General features: G+C 38.3%; 1 protein-coding gene across 1 annotated transcript in view; it reads left to right on the top strand.

Annotated features, from left to right (window-relative positions):
* The first annotated feature begins 1,368 nt into the window (after positions 1 to 1,368).
* The window catches only part of crtac1b (cartilage acidic protein 1b), a 48,079-nt gene continuing 28,925 nt past the window's right edge, over positions 1,369 to 20,522 (top strand). Inside the window, exons 1-4 of the mRNA XM_039657068.2 lie at positions 1,369 to 1,455; positions 11,780 to 11,979; positions 12,833 to 13,029; positions 13,121 to 13,257. Of these exons, the coding sequence (XP_039513002.2) occupies positions 1,411 to 1,455; positions 11,780 to 11,979; positions 12,833 to 13,029; positions 13,121 to 13,257 (579 nt within the window). The 5' untranslated portion in view covers positions 1,369 to 1,410. The remainder of the gene's footprint in view (positions 1,456 to 11,779; positions 11,980 to 12,832; positions 13,030 to 13,120; positions 13,258 to 20,522) is intronic.

Genomic DNA, 20,522 nt, shown 5'->3' with positions numbered 1-20,522 from the left:
TTTCTCTGAATTAAAAAAAATCTTTGGAGACATTTGGGATATTGTAAGTACACAACTGCAGGAAATATCACTGTAGTATGAATGTAATCTAGAAATACTACATTTGCCATGTTGTTACTATCATGTGACCTACCAACGTTAGTTGCGTCTCATCACTGCCATTCACAAATCCTCTCCTGTGGTCTCATGGGATAGTAAATTGTCCATTCATTGTATGCACACTTCAGAATCTCGCTGGTAGTAGTACGTCAATTTTTGCTTACTTTTTTATTAGTACTGTGAATTCTTTTTTTTCGCCTTCCATATAGTAGGGATTGGGGAAGTATGCAATTTCAGAATCAGCCTAAGGGGCTGTATACACGACAACGTTTTCAACAAAATTTTTTTAACAAATTGTATGTGTTTTGGCTGTTCGTTTACACGGCCTAAAAAATCGCTAAAAATGGGCTTCACTTGTCTCAATTGAGTTCTTATACTGTCTATGATTCTGCTTTGCATTAAAGTTTATTTAGCGATAATGGCTGTACTGTAATGGCAGACTGTACTTTATCCAGTACATAATATGTCTGAATATGAGATGATTGGGAATTACTGACAAGTGAGCATTCATAACTTAATATTTCAGAAAATCAGAATCCGGGGATTGCAGAGCGAGAGGTTTTCCAGCTTTGTCAATAATTTGCTTTTTTTTGGACTAAGTTTTGATATCTGTAAAGTGCAGTATGCTTTCATTGTAAAATTATTGTATTGCAAAATTTCAAGGAACATTTGATTTTGATTTAACCCCACTTAAAGATGTATTTTAATCCATAATTGTGAGATTGTATGTTTGAATGTGAGCCGAGTTTTCTAAAAGGTTATGCAGGCAAACAAATTTTAATCAGTTAAAAAAAAGGAAAAGATTTAGATGGTGGACTTCTGCCCACATCCTAAAGGCAGCAGATGAGCCGTTACTTTTCTATAAATGGAGTGGATCCATAAAATGTTCTCATAAAATGGTAATATGATCATAAGTCTGGCAATCAGCACTTTAATTAAGAAAATGGCTTTCACATTTAAATAATATGCATGAAAGCACACAATGTAAGATGTCTCATTTCTGAAAGTAACAGATTATTTAAGTGCAATTGTTTTAAAATATAAATATATTAAACATATTCAAAATCCTCGTCCTCTGTGTGTTCAGACCAGTGCTTTTGAATTATTAAGTAGGAAGCCTCAGGTAAGCGTCATTCCGCAAGCATAGCTCCGCCCTCCAACGCAGTCATTGGCTGCCTCTTTTAAATATTCACCACAGAAGCTTGTAATTGGATAGATTCTTACACAGCTGATTTCAGAAAGCAAATTCTTGGGAAGTTGTGTAAAATCACTAAGACACATACTCAAGGTCCACAGGGAATCTCTTAATCTATGAGGAGGGAAGTCGTTTATGAGCGGCGCTGGACTTTCATTCATGTAAGTACCAATGCTTTCATATCTGCCGCAGCGTCTTTGAAGTTAGAAGCGGCTCCTTTGATCGGATCTTGCATTGCGCATCTAATTAAACGTTCTCAGCCGATCAGATGATATGCGATAACTGTATACTGTAACTGTACTGGAGATCGCAAGAGAAGGGTCAGTTTTTGGATGATTTGCTTTTAACTTTTGCTTTATTTTAATTACTACTATATTTACTTGTGCTGCTCATCGGACTTTTTAAACAAATAAGAAACAACATCAAAAGAATGTTTTTTTTTATTTGTTTATCATATCACCGTTATTTTTGCTTTGCATGTGTATTTTGATAATAATAATTATTATTAGTTTTAATTTCAAATGTATTTATTTATTTTATTTAAATGTTTTACAAAACCACATCATGAAACTTTATTCAATTCAGTAGTTAAGGGCACCTCCATCACTTTCATTTAGACCCAGATTTTTTTTTTCTTTCTTTTTAGCATCAGGGATGAGAAGCTGTCTATTTTCTCGAAATTTACTTTTAAAAGCATTGTCTTGTCGTGAAATGAAAGATGCTTGAGGGGCTGACCATGCTGGTGTTTGTCGCAGTCCGATCAGAGCCCAGAAATGCATGAATACACACTCAAGATGAGAGTAAAATAGGCAAGAATTTACGAGGTGAAGGTCACAGGCAAAAAATGCAAAGAAAGAGAATTTATGGTTCCACATTGATAGGTCACAGACCTAAAATAATTCCAAAGAGAGTTTATGGTTCGACATTATGAATTTCTTGTATCATTTTGATAATACAAACTTGGATTCAATAGTTGTATGAAACATACCGGGGGAGATTTTCATAAATACCACAATGCATATCATCTAACATCTCAGTTGTAACCGCAGTTCTGTACTGTGTGTGATAGCTGCAGTGAGATGGAGCTGATCGCATCATTTCTAGTCAAACTGCCTTCGAGATGCAGAGCTGGTGCAAGGACACATTCACCTCTTTTTGTGGTTCCTCTGCCTGTCTTTCTCTGGATTTATGACCCCGTAGATAAGACTTTTTTAGTTTGGAACACACCCAGCTCTCACCTCACCCGAGAAGCTTTTACATCATCAGTTTACGATTAGAGATGACAGTACATAAGGTACCCTCAGAGCACTGGTTGGTGTTCCACTGCCCTTATCCAGCCATTCGTAGTGTGAAACACTAAATAAATTACAATAAAATGACATGTTTACTCTGCTTTTACTGTTTCTGCCTTGGCTGTTTTGCACTGAGTTATTAATATAAAAGGGGTACATAATGCTATAATATAGGACAGGAAAGAAGAACAAAGTGACAACCTCTGCTGAGGCCTTTAATCAGTCTGACTATGTACATTCTGTCATCAACGCTCAAATTATCACTGTGCTCAAACCTTTGCTCCAGTAATATGACTAATACAATACTTATTTGGTTGCTTTGATTACAACCGTAATCTAAATTAATTGCATGGCTTTGATGTTAGAGTTCAATGGGTTGATTAGAGGAGTTGGGGCATGCATATTTTTTGAACACATATACTCATCTCTCTCCTCTTTGTGTTTCTCACATGACATATCTCTTTCCTTGCCATATGCTGCAGAAATGCCATTGTCTGAATCCAAATTGTGTCTTCCCCTATACTCTGAGAAGTAGGCTACACACAAATAGGGTAGTGTGTTAATATGAATGAACTTTCCATATTGATTTTTCTGTATTTTGAACTGTATTTTCGAAATATTATTAGTGTTGTGTTTTAGGGTAAAAGGAAAAATCCGTAAATTAATGGATAATATATTGGCAGCACATTACTGGTACCTTAATGTTGTTCTATTGATATTTTTCTTACAGTGTGTAATTAACATTATTGTCATTGTTTACTCACCCTCGTGTCATTTCAACCTGTATGGCTGACTTTCCTGTACGTGGGACACTGAAGGAGATCTTTAGTAGAATGTTCAAGCTGCTCTCTTACAATGAAACTGGATTAAGAACCGGACTGTCATGCTCCAAAAAAGCCCTATATTTTCCATATTCAAAATCTTCTGAAACCAGAAGTGTTTTAGTGCTTCTGTATGACATAGCTTTGTGTGAAGAAACACACTAATTTGTAAGTTGCTATTCACTGAAAATCTCACATTGAAAATGTTGCTTATTCACCACTTTACCGATAAAACCATCAGCTTGGATTTTCTGTAAAAACAACAACAACAACAACAAACTACTTCTGTGTTTCACTGGGGGGGGGGGGGGGGCCTTCCAATTATTTATAGCCTTCCAATTAAGGCTATAAGAGTGCACAATTATCTTATAGCCTTCCAATTAAGGCTATAAGAGTGCACACACTGTAACTTTTTTGGTCTGGATCTCAAGGGAGCACCTGGAGCTGTGTGTTATGTCATCATGTTCTTTTCTCTCGAACATTAGATGATGATGATGATGATGATGATTTTTTTTAAAATTATTAATATTAAAGGGATAGTTCACCCAAAAATGAAAATTACTCCATGATTTACTCATTGTCAAGCCATTCTAGGTGACAATATGACATTGTTCTTTCAGACAAATACAATCAAAGTTCTATAAAACAAACAAAAAAAAATGTTCTGGCTCTTTCAAGCTTTATAATAGCAGTGAATGGCCATCAAAGTGCATCCATTCATGGTAAAAGTGCTCCCTGTGGTCCTGGGGGTTAATAAAGGCCTTCTGAAGCAGAGCTATGCGTTCGTTTAAGAAAAATATCAAAATTCCGGTCACAAGTTAGGAGTCTAAAATCAGAATTTTTAAAGAGAAATGCCGGAGGAGCTTGAGTTTGTTGCCCAGCCCTATTTGTTTGAACCGTGAGAGGCATCAAAGCTTGCGCTACTCCTACATCCACATCATACATTGTCAAATGTTACTCTTTTGGCATAAGCTGACTTGCATAGGCCGTCTGCCAGAGGCTAGTTATTTAAGTCGATAATGTTTTAAATATGGATTTTTCTTACATGAACGCTTCGCTTTTATTAACCCCCCCAGGGCCACGTGGATTACTTTTTGTCATACATAGTTGCACTTTTATGGACTTCAAAACAGAAACGGCTGTTCACTGCCATTATAAAGCTTGGAAGAGCCAGGAGTTATATCTGAGTGCAGAGATGTTAATATAACTCAGATTGTATTCGTCTGAAAGAAGAATGTCGTGTACACTTAGGATGGCTTGTGGGTAAGTACCGAAAACTAAAAATAATAGCCCAAAACCCAAATAGACGCCTGTCTCTTTTACACGATGGTGTGGCTGCAGGTTTGGGTAAATAAAAGCCAGTCTCAAATAGAGGCTGTCTGTTTTTTAGTTTCGGGTTACCTAAGCCAATTTTTTGTCTCGCCAAATTTTGATCGGTAAGTGATGTAGAATAGAATGGAGCATTTGGAGATTTTTAGAGATTAGAGACTCAATGAACAACATCTTAACACTAAATTATAAAGGCCGGTCTCATAATAGACGCCTGTCTCAAATAAAAGCCGGTGGAGTTCGACGATTTGGGAAAATAAATGCCCGGGCTATTATTTGAAGTAAATCATGGGGTAATAATTTTTTATTTATTTTTTTTGGGTGGACTATCCCTTTAATGACACAGACAACCGCAGGAATATTAGGCTGCTGTCAATTTAAGATCAAATGTACAGACCGAATATACGGACACACACCCCGTTTCTTTCTCAACTCTTCACTTACATAAACATAAACAAGAGAATACTTGCCGAGACATAATTATGACATAAGTTTATGTGTCTGTTCAAGCGCAAGTAAACGCAAAAGAGGAATCAGTTTGGTGTTTGTGCGCACCTCTCTCTCTCTGTCTCTCGGGTGTGGCTGATAATAACATCAAAGATAACATCGCGTGAGTCCCGATTTTTGTATCTTCTTTCGCGTTTAAAATCGCTTGAATGTACAAATTGGCAAGACACATGATAAACTTTCACTCTATGATGGTTAAACTTAGCAGTTAATCACGTGTGCTGTGCCGAACCGTGGGGCTTGATAAACAATGATCCACTGCGATCCATTGCACCCCTAATAATTAATGAACACATATCATCATGATCTCTATCTTACCAGAGATGGAGAAAAATCCTACTCCAGTATGTAAACGAGTCCCTGTCCCCAAAAATGTTGGTAATCAAAAGCGTTTTCTGCTGCACATCATTTATTTTTACCAGGCATGTGCACCAGTTATGTGCACCCCTGGTTATAAGACCTTGATTTCAATGGCTTTGTTTGCATTCACGTATGTTCACACGTGGAATTTGCTATGTACTCAAACGGTGAACAAATGAGAAGTTTTAGGAACAACATATGGACAATGTTCAAGTCAGTTTTACATTGGGTCATGAACTGGCTTTTTAAATTTTATTATATTGTTGTCTGAGCTCAACTTATGACTTTCACTTGTTTTTTGCGTTCAAAAATATCTAAATGAATAAGTAATAGGCTATTTTGCACCCAAATTTTTTGCCTACCTGAAAAACGCTCGGTTTTTATGGGCGTCTTGCACAGAAGACTTGGAAGTAAAAGCCCACTGCTGTGAGTGGATAACAGTTCTTCATATTATAATGAGTTTCAACTCACCCGTCGATGCACTTGGGGGAAATTGTTTTGAAAACGTCCACTGTTGTAAAATGGCATGGAATGATTCAACCCAGAGTCCGTGTGTTGGACGATTCCTGTCAGATCCAATATAGACGGCACAGCACCGTTGTTTACTCTTAATCGCTGGAATGGAACGTCATTAAAAATAAAGTTTATCTATGCAGTCCTATTGGAATCCAGAGGAAGCTTATACAGCGACCGTCTTTTTCCACAACCAGGCACTGCACAATATTTTGTATTGCTCGGTAGCTCGAAACTTACAGGATATTCTTATAATATGATGACCTCTTAGATGTCAATTTGATTTCTCAGTTCATCACCCCTTTAAAAGATTCAAATACATAAATAAATAATAAATTCCATTTTGTATTTTTACATTAGCTATGTAATTAACTTTTCTATTATTAAAACCAAGAAAAACTTCTCATCGAGTTAGTGTTTTTAAGCACTTTTTTCCCATTGATTCCAAAAATGATAACTAAAGGCAGTACAATTTAAACAATATGTTTTAATTGTGAAGTGATGTTCAGTTGTTCTGTTGAATAATCTTATTTTCGGATCATCAAAGTTCGGTAAACACTGGTCACAAACACGGAGCTAAACCTTTAAAGCAGCGCTCAGTAAGACTGGCAACTTCTTTGCTGTTTTCTCGCAGGTTTCTCTCTCGAGCTCCCCCTACAGTTTCGGAGTATATATATATATGAGAAAACTGTCGTAAACTCGTAACTCTCCGGACGGATGGGACTACCTCTGGACGGACCATCACTGTACATATGCTATCAAGGGCGTATATTTTCTATATACTCACTATACTCGGACACTGTGCTCATTTTTATTTATGTGCATCAGGAAGCTACAGGACATCGTCTTTCAAAACATTACCTACTCGAAAGAGAAAAAAAGAATGAATGCGTTATTGTACCCAGCACTTTTGAAAATGCCCTTCCGAACGCGTCTCTGTCCCCAGCACATTTCCAACCAAACTGACGCCCGAGCCATGTCCACTGAGGTATGATTCTCAGAACAATATTATTCAAATGTTGAGATAGTGTATTTTTTTATTGTGTTACCAAACATAATCAGTAACATTGGTTAAAAATCAATACTATAAGAAATATTTCCGCTATTTATTTATTTTTAGTTTAGCCTACAGCTATAGCTACTTAGATTATGCATTATCAAAATAAATGTTACGTTACATCTATCATTTTTCTGGTGATCCGAGTTGTCTATCGTAACGATTGACCAAAGAAAGTCAACACCTTTAATTTGTTTATTACAAGTTTGTTTATTTTATTATTGAAGCTTGAGACCGGTGGTACTGGTGGTCTTGGGTGCCTCGGAGTTGATGACACTTGCCAACGCTTGTAGCTAAAAAGGAAAAAGAAAATGTATCAATCTTTTTATCAACATATCATTTATACACAAGGTCAAACTAGCACAGATGGAGTTGCATGTGTGAAGTTGCAATGCTATTTCTCGTTTACTTGTAGTTCTGTTTGTGTAAATGTGGGTAAATAAATATAAAAAGTTGCATTATTAGCTAGCAGCTCTCGTGTCGGTTTATGCATTACATATCAAGTCAGCAGCACAGTATCACGTTACTAATTCTGAGGCTGACGACAAGCTAAACTAATGCATAATTTGTAGAATTTCATATCGATTTATAGGCGATCTGAGAAACACAAATAAACCCTGCTAGAGGAACGGACAAAACACTAACTTACAGAAAACAAGCAAGTTTGTTTGCTAATGAAAATGCTAACATCTAAGTTACAGTATCTAACGTACTAGTAAGCCGGTAACAGACAGCGAGCATAATAATAATTTAAAAAAAAAAACAGACAATAGCAAACATCCCGACTCCCGAGGTCACAATTACAAGAAATACAAACATTAAACACAGTTTATTATAAAGATACTTACAAGTGCAACAGCAAGAAGGCCAGGTCAGCATCGATTTTGCAGGCTTCGCTTTCTTTCAGTTCTATCTATTCTGAAAAAGCCGGTCCGTTTTCTCTTTCTTTGTTCCTCTGATAAACACTTCCGAGCTTTCTTCTTCTTCTTTTACATCAGCCATCACGAAAACTTGAAGAATTCAATATCTAGCGTTACCTTTTTCTTATAGCTAGCCGGCTCCTGGATGGATGGGGTCGTGTACGCATGCGTGTGCGCGTATAGTGCCGTAAAGCAATTCGTTACCTTGCGAGATCTGAAATCTCACGATACTTCCTAACACTGAGGCCGGCGGGCCGCCGGCCTAAAGTTGCAAGGGTGGTTTTGCGGCTCATAGGCACCAGGGGGGTGCGAGACGATCACCATTCAACACGAAATCAGTAATATAAACATTACAATGACTCCAAAGCTGTTCAGTTAAGGTAAAAAAAGTTACTTAGTTCTGCTTTAATTTCATCAAGCTGATTTCTCTCTAAAAACAAAAAACCCTAGTCCTGATGTTTTCAGTCCATTTCACATTTTATTGTTTTGTGTGAGTGTAGTACGGTTCAAGGAGGGTGATGGAAGAAGACAAGGGGTCGGCGAATACTGGAGCTCGTGTGCTTTATTAGATATAATAGTAATACTCTTTCCACAGCGCCTCAGCGCATTTCACAATAACTCAGTCACAACAGAACAAACTCTTTCCCGCTGATTCACAGCTTCCTTCCGTCTTCGACGTTGCACTCTCTTCCCGCTGATTACAGCTTCCTTCAAACTCCGACAATGATCAACGAACAGCTCCAGTTCAGCGCACGAGCACACAAGCTCCAGTCTCTCTCAGTGTGAAGCGTCCAACTGGCCCGCTTAAATACTCTCCCAACGCCAATCACTGAAATCACAGACAGGTGTTTATCATTTGAACTTGACCCGCTTACTTCCCGCTCGACTCCTCCCCCGCTCTCCCGCTGCAGACAGCGTTGAACCACGCCCCCCATACCACAGTGAGATAAAACGGTGATATCTAAGTGGGTGAGTTGTTTAGTTACTTTTTAATTAGTCTTTCCAATTGCGTGATTTTGTTCGCCAGACCGATTCGTGAACACACACACGCACAAAAACAAGAGGCTGGAATTGACAGCATGAACCAATCATAACCAATCATATCAAATCATATGCGATGGAAGCATTGCTTCCTCTTTCTTGACTTTTCCCCATTCATTCTCAATTTGGCTTTATGCACAGCTGCACTACTTCCTGAACTTAAGCCAGCTCCTTTGTTTCCTGTCTGCCATTATTGGCCTGTCACAGTGGGTTGTTGAAAATGGATGGATTCAAGTGCAGAGTGAATTTGATAACATTTAATAAAGAAAACATAAAATAAACCAACCAACAAAAGAAATCCAAGGTATAACTTGATCCAAGACAGAATTGACAGGACAGGTACAGAACTCCACGCGACTAACACACCCGTAACAATAACAATGAACGAGCACAGGACAGCAAACACAGGAAGACTAAATAGGCAGGCAAACAAAGGAGGGTAACGAGACAGACAGGTGGAGCAAATAACCAATAATCAGATAACAAGGGGGAGGGATCAAACAATGACAAGAGCACATGGCTCAACATAACAAAACACCCATGTGCCTCACAGACAAGACAGACATGTGACATAACCCCCTCCCTACCGAGAGGCTACCAGACGCTCCATCAGGCTAGGGCGGGGCAGGAAGGAAACATCAGGGCGGATCGGAAGGGACTGATCGGAGGGACTAAAGGGATAAACCAGGGAGGGACAGGAGGGACAGACCAGGGCGGGACGGGAGGGACTGGGACATCGGGCGGCCAGGACGAAACAGAGAGTCCATAGGGCGGTGAGGGAGAAACACAGAGTCCATAGGGCGGTGAGGGAGAAACACAGAGTCCATCGGGCGGCCAGGGCGGTGAAGACCCCTCGGGCGGCCAGGGCGGTGAAGACCCCTCGGGCGGCCAGCGTGGTGAAGACCCCTCGGGCGGCCAGGGCGGTGAAGACCCCTCGGGTGGCCAGGGCGGAGCAGATCTCTCGGGTTGCCAGGGCGGAGCAGACCTTTCGGGTGGCCAGGGCGGTGAAGACCCTTCGTGTGGCCAGGGCGGTGAAGCCCTCTCAGGAACAGACACCGGCTCGAGAACAGACACCGGCTCGGGAACAGACGCCGGCTCGGGAACAGACACCGGCTCAGGAACAGACACCGGCTCAGGAACAGACACTAGAACGGAAACAGTCACAAAGACAGACACAAACACAGACACAAACACTGGGTCTGGAACCGACATGAGCTCCGGCTCCGGCTCAGGAACAGGCACTGGCTCTTCCTCCGGCTCAGGAACAGGCACTGGCTCTGCCTCCGGCTCAGGAACAGGCACTGGCTCTGCCTCTGGCTCAGGATCAGGCACTGGCTCTGCCTCCGGCTCAGGAACCGGCACTGGCTCTGCCTCTGGCTCAGGAACCGGCACTGGCTCCTGCCTCTAGAATAGGCATAGCAGAAACCGGCCTCTCCAAGATCCGAGTCAGATGCTCCAGATAGTCCGTCACAACTTTGGCGGCCACGCCAAAGGGGATCTCTGGCTCTGTCTTAGACTGGACAGACGGGCCGTGAGCAGTCTCTCGCTGGGCAGACGGGACGTGAGTAGTCTCTCGCTGGGCAGACAGGACGTGAGCAGTCTCTCGCTAGGCAGACGGGACGTGAGCAGTCTCTCGCTGGGCAGACGGGACGTGAGAAGTCTCTCGCTGGGCAGACAGGACGTGAGCAGTCTCTCGCTGGGCAAACGGGACGTGAGCAGTTTCAGAATGGACAGGCGCAGGTCTCCTCCTCCTCCTCCGCTTCTTCTGACGGATATGCGCAGACTCGAGGCTGGCTAAAACCATAGACGGAGTACCAACACTGGACGGATCCAGTGACGATGAATCTCTTCCAGAAGAGACCAGTGGAGAAGACTAATGATTGATTAATTCAGGTGTGTCTGATTATTGTTGCCGTGACTACTGAGGTTAGGCACACCTGAACCAATCAATTTTTCCAATAATGGCAGACAGGAAACAAAGGAGCTGGCTTAAGTTCAGGAAGTAATGCAGCTGTGCATAAAGCCAATTACCCTCCTCCAAAATGGGCTCAGGGGAGGCAAGAGAGCCTCGGACTCCCACTATAACTTTATCTGCTGGAGTCGCTGCTGGACACAGTGTTACTTTAGAAAAACAAGTGATTTATACACCTTTTAATGTCACATTTTGTATTGTCTGTGTTGTTTTATTTTTTGAGGAGGCACTCCCTTGCTTCCTTGAAGGAAAACGCCCCTGAACATAGACAGACAGAAAGATCATGTCCTTCTCTGTCACATATGGATTTTTCCGTCCTAAACGTCTGTCTCATGTGCAGTGAAATGGCTTCTACTCTCAAATCTTAATTTGGTCCATTCTGACCTGTCACAGTTTCTGTATTTATGTCTCTGTCCAGGGAATGTAATGCTGGGAAGGTAATTGCCTCTTAACACTGTAGAAAGCAATTCAGTCTCCCAAAACTCAATGAAAGTGGGATATCCCGACTGTGTGGCTCAGTTCAGAATGTTTTACAGTTCCTTTCTCTTGAGTGAGTCATAACCTCAATGAAAGAGTTTTTTTCACAGATCAACAGGTAAGTATGATGGTGATATTGTCATAGTTTCATTCTAGAGAGTGATTTATTCTTTATACAACTTGATGAAATTCACAGATGACAATGTCGGTGTGGATATTACTACTCACTGTGGGTGTGTCTGGACTGTCCTGGGGTCAGCGGACTGAACCCATGTTTGCCTCAGTAACCCAGAGTGTTTTCCCCCCGGACTATGAGAATAACCCCACGCAGCTCAACTACGGCGTGGCTGTAACTGACGTGGATGGAGACGGAGATCTGGAGATGTTTGTCTCAGGGTGAGTGTTCTGGTCCTCTCGTGATTGGATTCCCAATCACATGGAACGTGAAGTGTTTATGACATTACGTTTCTTTAGAGAAAATACTTAATCAGTGTCTGGAAGTTATATGGTCCTTTTGTGCCATTTGAGTGAACTTACATTTTTGGAATATTGACAGAACAGATACTGGCCAAGAATATTACCTCAGTTTGGGGCTTGAAAGTAATATTTGCTAGGTCTAAAAGAAACAGAAATGTCAAAGCAATTAATTGGGATTATTTGTAAACCATTTGTGAAATGGTTTGGATCTCAGCGGATTTGTGTTGATGAAGATAGATGTAATTGGAGAGTTCAATGTTTTGTTTGAATTGTGCTCAAGACTAAAACGAAGTGCAACTGACAGAACTGTATCTCTAGGGAAACTAGAATTTGTTTTTCCTTCTATTAATTGACAGCCGAGGTTGAATTGTGGGATTGCAGGTCAGTGAAATGCACCAACAATGATGTGCCTTGTTGGAAACAGGAAACTAAATAAATGGTATATGGTTTTATATTAATCCTTCAAGGCATGTTTTTCTTTGAGTTAAGTTTTCAGAGAATGTATTTTGAATTAAGTTTACTTTTCCTAGGCCAATGTCATTTTTCTTGTTTTAAACATAAATCTATAACAACAATCAGGCTTGAAGCAAAGAAGAAGATAAAAAGCCAATGAAATATGAAGTTTTTTCAGTAATACATTTTCATTTTAAATATTTATATAAACACTATTTATATAGAATTAAATATGTAAACACACATATATAAGACATAACTACTGATTAAGGATTGTTAGTCGGTTTTAAATATTTATGCTCTACTTTTTTCTCTTTAGCTACAATGGCCCAAATCTGGTGTTAAAGTACGACAAGTTTAAGAAGAGGCTTTTAAACATTGCAGTTGACAACCGCAGTTCTCCATATTATGCACTCAGAGATCGACACGGCAATGCCATCGGAGTGACAGCATGTGACATAGATGGTGATGGCAGGGAGGAAATTTATGTCCTCAACACTAATAATGCCTTCTCAGGTATGAAACGGTTTCATGAACGAGGCACTGGAGATAATGGTAAAGTAACTGGATGTTAGTTTCATGTAATTGTTCTTGTCATTTCTTGCAGGTAGAGCAACGTACACTGACAAGCTCTTTAAGTTTCGTAACGGACGGTTTGAGGATCTCCTCAACGATGACATAAATGAACACAGAGACGTTGCCAATCGTGTGGCTGGCCGGTCAGTCGCATGTGTGGACAGAAAGGTAATACCTCTCTTAAAGAGCTTTTGCCACTTCATCCCGAGCGAAAATGTTTTCCTCAAGTAAAACCTGCCAGGTGGAAAAAGAAATCATGGTAACACTTTATAATAACTACACTCTAATAATCCTTAGTTAAGCATGAGTAAACAGTTATTTCATCATTCATAAAGCATTAATATAGTCATTAATAAGCAGTTTATAAATATAGATTATATACTTGATTAAAGCATATCTATAATTTGTTTAATAATTGTATTTTCATCCTTTATTAATGATCAATTTATCATTTCTAAATGAAGAATTGCATTTTTTATAAACCAGTTATTTAAGAGTTTTCAGTGGTTCATAAGATTACTTAGAGTGTGTAAGTAAATGATTAATAAACTATTTAAATGTACATTCATAAATCTAATTATTCAGATAGTGATGGCTACTTAGTGTGTTAATAAATGCTTTATTAACAAGTATTTATGCATTAATTTAGGTAGTTATAAAGCAGTAGAGGCAGTTAACTACAGTATGTGTGTGAGGTCATCTAAAGTGAGGACTATTCATGCCCTGTAAAGCATTTATAAAGGAGATTTAAAGGCTGTTAAATATTTCTATGTTCTGTATCACTGTGTTGTGTTTGTTACATTCAACTGTTTAGAAAATGGATCTCCTTTAAATCTCCTTAAATGCTTTACAAGGCATGAATTAGTCCTCACTTTAGATTAGCTCACAAACATAGTTAACAGACCACTACTAAATGCTTTATAACTACCTGTGTTTACTACATTTACTTACTTTCTAAGTGATCTTATGAATGACTGACAACTCTTAAATAACTGCTTTGTAAATAATGCTATACTTCCTAATTATTAATTGATCATTAACAAAGTATGAACATACAATTATTAAACGCATTATAGATATGCTTATGAATCAAGAAAAAAACGCAGTTATAGCTGTATTTATAAACTGTAGCTTATTAATGTCTTAATGCTTTATGAATGATGATGAATTAAACTATTTACTCATGCTTAACAAATGATTAGTAGTGCAGTTATTCTATGTTTTTCTACAAAATGTCGTGGGTCATCTCAAGATTTCTATCGTTTTCAGGGATTTTTAAATTGATTTCTAATGGAAGAGTCATGGGAAATTTTGATAGTGCCATTGTTATCTGGTTTAAGTGGGACATCAAGTAGTGACACAAAACACATTGTGATCTGCACAAACCATGTGTATCTGTTACAAAACCAAAGTTTGCAGTCAAAAATATTATAATTATTATTATTTTTGAATGAGGGATGTCAAGCAACCTGCCCATCTTCCTAATTTGGCTAGTTTCAAGTGACTTGAATAATTACTACAAATGCGGATTTCTACTCCCTTTTAAAAGTTGATAAGCTGATTTATTTTTTGTTTCTGTAATCCAGTAATCATAAATGACTTAAAAATCATGGAAACTCCTTGGTTAAATTTAAATTGTATGGAAATTAAATGTGAATAGTAAGTTGCAGCCTGAGGAACACTGTATGTATTGATCATTAACAGAATTGCACAAGAGCATCATGTTAAATCTGAGGGAAAGTGAGTTCTTGAGGGTGTTGAGTGTCTGTTTACATCTCATTACTGATCGTTTCACCCTCACAGACTTAAAATCTTCTACGGCCATCATTTACTGTCCGCCATCAGTGTTGAGTCCTGCCCCCCTTAGCCAACCAATGTTCATTTCCAGCGATCTGCAATATTTGTCTCTGACATTAAATCGTGTGCTGTGATAATTAGAAACTCAAGGCCTCATTTGTTTCTTTTTGTAAGGAGACGTATTAGGTGGGAAGTGCAGCCTTAATTTGTCTCTCTGCACGCATGTTATCAGAGCTCCCACCGTCTGACCGCGCTTCACTGGTACCTAATCCCAGACGGCGTGATGAATGGCCAAACATGTCAATGATTTGTATTTAGTCCAAAACACAATAAGCTGAACAGCATATTTTCGCAATTACTTCTGGACGCCATGCTGTTGTGTGGAACAGTCAGCGGTGAAGGATGCTCAGTAATCCTGGGGAAAAGCTGCGAGGGATTGAAATGGATTTTCTTTTACCCGCAGTCATTTGACTGGGCTGATAATAGTGAGGCGATGCTGCTTAAAAGTATTTCACCAATGATTTTATGATTTAAATGATTTAGGATCAGGCTTATAATAGGTTTGGAAAGAAAAAAATAAAAGCAAAATGTGTTTGCTCTTCTTGGAACTGAATTGGCCGGGAAAAAAATCGCCCTGTCATTGGATGATAGCAGTCGATCCCCATATAGTGACTTTGCAAAGTTAAGATGAACTGCTGATGCAGATGGTTGAGTTTGCCTAATTTATTCCCAACTACATTCATTCGAGGTCACAGAGGTGTCAAATGTACTCTAAAAATGAATTCAGGAGTCCTGTTACCACAACTTAAATAAATGCATGGTTGCAAGTAAATTGTTTTAAGTTGCAAATATTTGTTTGTGTTCTGTTGACATAATGATAATAATTACATTAACTTATAATTATCTGTAATTTAAACTCAAATTTCTCCATAAACTAATTGGCTATTTAAAAAACATTTAGTTGTAGTAACTTAATTAAATTATCTTCATAACTTTGCCAGCATGCCTTGCATAGGACTGGATTAGGAGAAAAAATGTTAAAATGAATTGTTAATTTGTTTTTAGTGAAGCTTTTTACGGATCTATGAGAGAGAACTCAGGCACAGAATGTGTGTTAACGAGTTTTATTGAAAGACAGTTGATAAGATGAGAGATGGTGGTTGAGGAGGTGATAACAGTCCAAACAGTTGGCAGTTGAGACCAGCCCAACACACTGGTGTGAACACACACATGTTCTGAGGTAGATGTGAAGCACAAGGACAACGGATGCAGAAAGAGCTAGACAGGATAATACAGCACACATAGATGGACTCACAGTCACTGCACTGGTCTCGCTGCTTGGTAGAGAGAGGAAACAGACAGCTTGCAGGACTGGAACAAACAGGGAACACAACAAACAAGACAAGGAATCCATGCAGGCACTATCCACAACTGGAACCATGAGCAATAAGTAACAGGTAGCACAACACATAGCACACTCAATGACTACTGGCAAAACATGAGGGCAAGAGAACACATATAAAGGAAGCTGAGAACAAGAGGAACAGGTGAGCACGACAGTTCAGACGATCATTCAGCATCATTACTCCAGTCTTCAGTGTCACAAGATCCTTCAGAAATCACTTTAATATGCAAATTTGGTCCAACCAGCCTATATAGCCTACTTTTCCAAATGACAGTTAGGCAGTGTCTCAAAGCATACTATAGGCTACTGTATTAATATATTTCCCCCCTGTGAATACATCATTGAAGTACATTGAAGTTTGAATTTTTTATAAATGCAAATGACAGCATCTGCCACCACAGTTGTAGAATAACCCCTGTGTATAAAAAATAGTTTTTCTCGGCTTGAAACTGAAGCAGTCATTTGTCACTTCAAAGTGGACTGGAAGACACATGGGCCTGTTTCTGTAGGGAGATGGATTGGTCCTCTCATTCGCCTATCTGCATGGGTTAGTGATTACCATGCGTTATGTGATTATTGAGGTTTTATATATATATATATTTATATATATATATATATATATATATATATATATATATATATATATATATATATATATATATATTTATATAGGTGCCCCCAATAGCACATCAAAAAAAAAAAAAAAAATCTGGCATAAATCTGAAAATTTTACCAAGAGCATAAATGCAATATAATAATAATAATAATATTAATAAAAAAAAAATCATATGCAAGCTAATGATGTAGTTGAGGAATTGTGTGGTATATGGATACAAAATATCTCCAAAAACACAGCATTAATGAATAGATGAGAAGTAAACAAAAAAATTGATACATTATTTGTATGATTAAAAATGTATTACTCAATCAATTGTTGGGGGCCGTATAGACCCCGAAGCCCAGAAGTGTAAACAGGAAACGAAGACCATTTGATAGTTAAAAATGGTTTAATTGGACTCAGATATGTTAAAACAGAGGCGCCTGATATATACCTGCTTTTATGCATGTGTGTATTTATCTATGCACAAATTAGTCTATAAAATCTAGACTAAAACTCAATATTGGTCAAATAATGTGGTGTGGTAACTCTACCTGAATAATTATTTTCAGTTCATGGAGTGAAAAGTCAATAGTACAAAATGAGTTGGAGCAAAATATTAATTCAAAATATTGATATTAATTTCAAATTCTCTGCTGGCTCTTGTTACTGGCAGAGTGTCTCTATTTTTTTATTTATTTATTTTTTGATAAACAGAGCAAGAACTTTAAACCAAAGCAGAAACATGGAAATCATGACATTAAAACCTTAAACTGCTAATACATACTGGGGCAGCATGCGTTTCTCCATTATGCTTTAATCTGTATTTTTTGACCTGAAGTGACGGTTATGTAGAAACCAGAGAGCGTTTGACATTTTCATTGTTGTGCCTCATTAGGATTCTGGTCACGAGCTGCTGATATTTATACACTTATGTATATATTACTTTATTTCACCATTTCCATGCTGTTGGATTGTAGGTCTTTATTGAAACTGTGTGCGTAAGTTCATTTGCTTGGCTACTTCACTGACTTCATGTCCACAGGGAATCTTTCTGATAATGGGGTGTGAAATTAATATCCAAGGGGAGGCAGTTGAAATATGTGTGTGGTGTGTGAGTATGTGTGCGTGTGTATGCTATATGAATGAGTGCTCCAACTTGTTTCTTATATGTTCTGTGAAGATCACATCAAAAATGTATTGGAAACTCTTTTGCTTATCAACCTTGTTTTTAGACCCAGACAGATGGAATTTCATATAAAAAAAAAATAATAATAATAAATAAATAAAGTATATATATATATATATATATATATATATATATTGGCTTATATATCATGAAAATATTAATTAATACATGAACATAAATATTTCAGTATTTAAAGTAAAAAAGTTATACAGTATATCGTCATTTCAGTCAATAAATCAGATTTAATTTAATTAAAAGTCACTTTCACCATAACAATACAGAATGAATCACTATCTATCTATCTATCTATCTATCTATCTATCTATCTATCTATCTATCTATCTATCTATCTATCTATCTATCTATCTATCTATCTATCTATCTATCTATCTATCTATCTATCTATCTATCTATATATATATATATATATACGTACTGTGATGCATGTATATTCACTGTTCGACATGGTATGAATAAATTATACTGAGAGTGTGAAAAAGGTTAAGTTAATATCAAGTTTATTAAAGGGTTAGTTCACCTGAAAATGAAAAATGTAAGATAAGTAATGAAAATATACGTGTAATACATGTGTAATAAAAATATACACAGTAGCCTACGTGCCCTTTATTGCAAACAACATTTTGCCTATTTTAATCGCCAAGCCTAAACAAACTTATTTGAATCGAAACTGAAAATGCACGCATCTCTCCATCGATCCAAAGTTTCCATATTTGCAATGTAACATTTGGATGCCTACTATATTAATGTAAAGAAGGCTTAGTTATTCAGTAGAGTCAAAATCTACATGTATAGGATGAATCACCATCTTCAAAGCAATGGAATTGAGTTTGGAATAACAGTAAGTAGAGGTGGTGACTGACGGCTGAGCCATTATATTGTACTACAGACAAATTAAATTAAGCAGAATAACTTTTTATGTGTTTTATTTTAATAATGAACAGGCTGCGATGTCAAGTTAGCAATACCAGAAGTGAATGGATAATATGATGTTAAAGCGCGATTCGCTGGCACCATCGTTTGTTCCTCAGCAGGGGAAATAACTCATAGTCATTCGAAACAGTAAAATGTATGTTGACAGTTTAAATGTAGTTCCAATAAATGAGTTCAGAATCCGTACAACTCCAGCAGAGGACAGTTATTCTAGTGAGCAGAACTGAGGAAGAACTGATGACGGAACAATTTGATCTTCAGCTGACAAATCATAGGAAAGGGGCATTTCATTACCGCCCATGTGTTCAAATCTAATATTCAAGCTGTTTATATATTTTTACCTCAGAACGAAAAAAGAGAGATCAAGCTGAAATCTTTTTTTCGTTTTTTTTTTGGAAAAAAATGTTGTTGTTTTTTTTAATTGTTCTACTTTCAATATTAAATCATAAAACGACTAAACGAATGATATAAGGATTTAACACCCCCAAATTGTCAGAGTCGTTTCCTCTTTATGGGTTCAACATTTCATTCAGTAACATTATGATTTATAAGCTGTTTATTGTTGATGATCAAGTTATTTTATGCATATGATTACACATGATTTCGCTCGTTTCTGCTTCTTCGCATGTGTTTAGATAAGGCAATTCAGTATTCTTTCTGAAGTTACATAATAGCACCCCCTACCATATAACAATGAAAACATGAAATGATTCCTTCAAAGGCGTTTTCTTACACATGATGGAAATGTCCATCAATGGCGGGAAAGAGTTAAGTCCACAGTGCCAGAACTCAGCCCTGAAACATTTGTATATTGTGTTAGCATAATGTACAATTGTGAGAAATTTTCAAAAAGTTGAATGTTTTGCATTTTTCATGAAATCGTCTCGGTTACAATTTTGACCCTTGTTCCCTGAGAATGGAATGAGACACTGTGTCGACACTTTGGGGAATGCCCCCAGCGTAGCACGTCTGAAGCATGAATTTAACTATTCCAATCCTGATTGGCATTATCTCATGATGTAACATGTGACGGTATACATGGCAGACAACAGAGTTAGCTTTTGCGATGAAGCAATTCACTCCCAGGCAGGGGAAGGTGTGGCAAAGGGCCATGTTCCCTTCTAACGACCATTGTGAGACAGGTTAGTTTTACCCTACTGATGTCTGTGTCATTGCAATAGTAATCCTGCTCAGTACGAGAGGAACCGCAGGTTCAGACATTTGGTGCCTGTTCTTGGCTGAGGAGCCACTTGTGCGAAGCTACCATCCGCGGGATTATGACTAAACACCTCTAAGGAAGAATCCCGTCTGGAAGGAACAATACCGCAGCGCTGTGGGACTTTGTTTCGCCCCGGATAGCCGGCCCCTCCGGGTTCCGACGAGGAAGGCCGTCCGTGACCACATACGGGGGGCGGCCAAAAGGGGCGTCGCCCCTTTCCCTCTTATCGCACCTCAAGTTTGTGGAGAACCAGGTGCTAAATAACTCATAGACG

Source organism: Pimephales promelas, chromosome 11 (genome assembly GCF_988280905.1).
Source record: "Pimephales promelas chromosome 11, fPimPro1.hap1.1, whole genome shotgun sequence".
NCBI classification, from domain to species: Eukaryota; Metazoa; Chordata; class Actinopteri; order Cypriniformes; family Leuciscidae; genus Pimephales; species Pimephales promelas.
The sequence above is the reverse complement of the archived record's forward strand: the minus strand, read 5'-3'. Positions and strand labels throughout refer to the sequence as shown.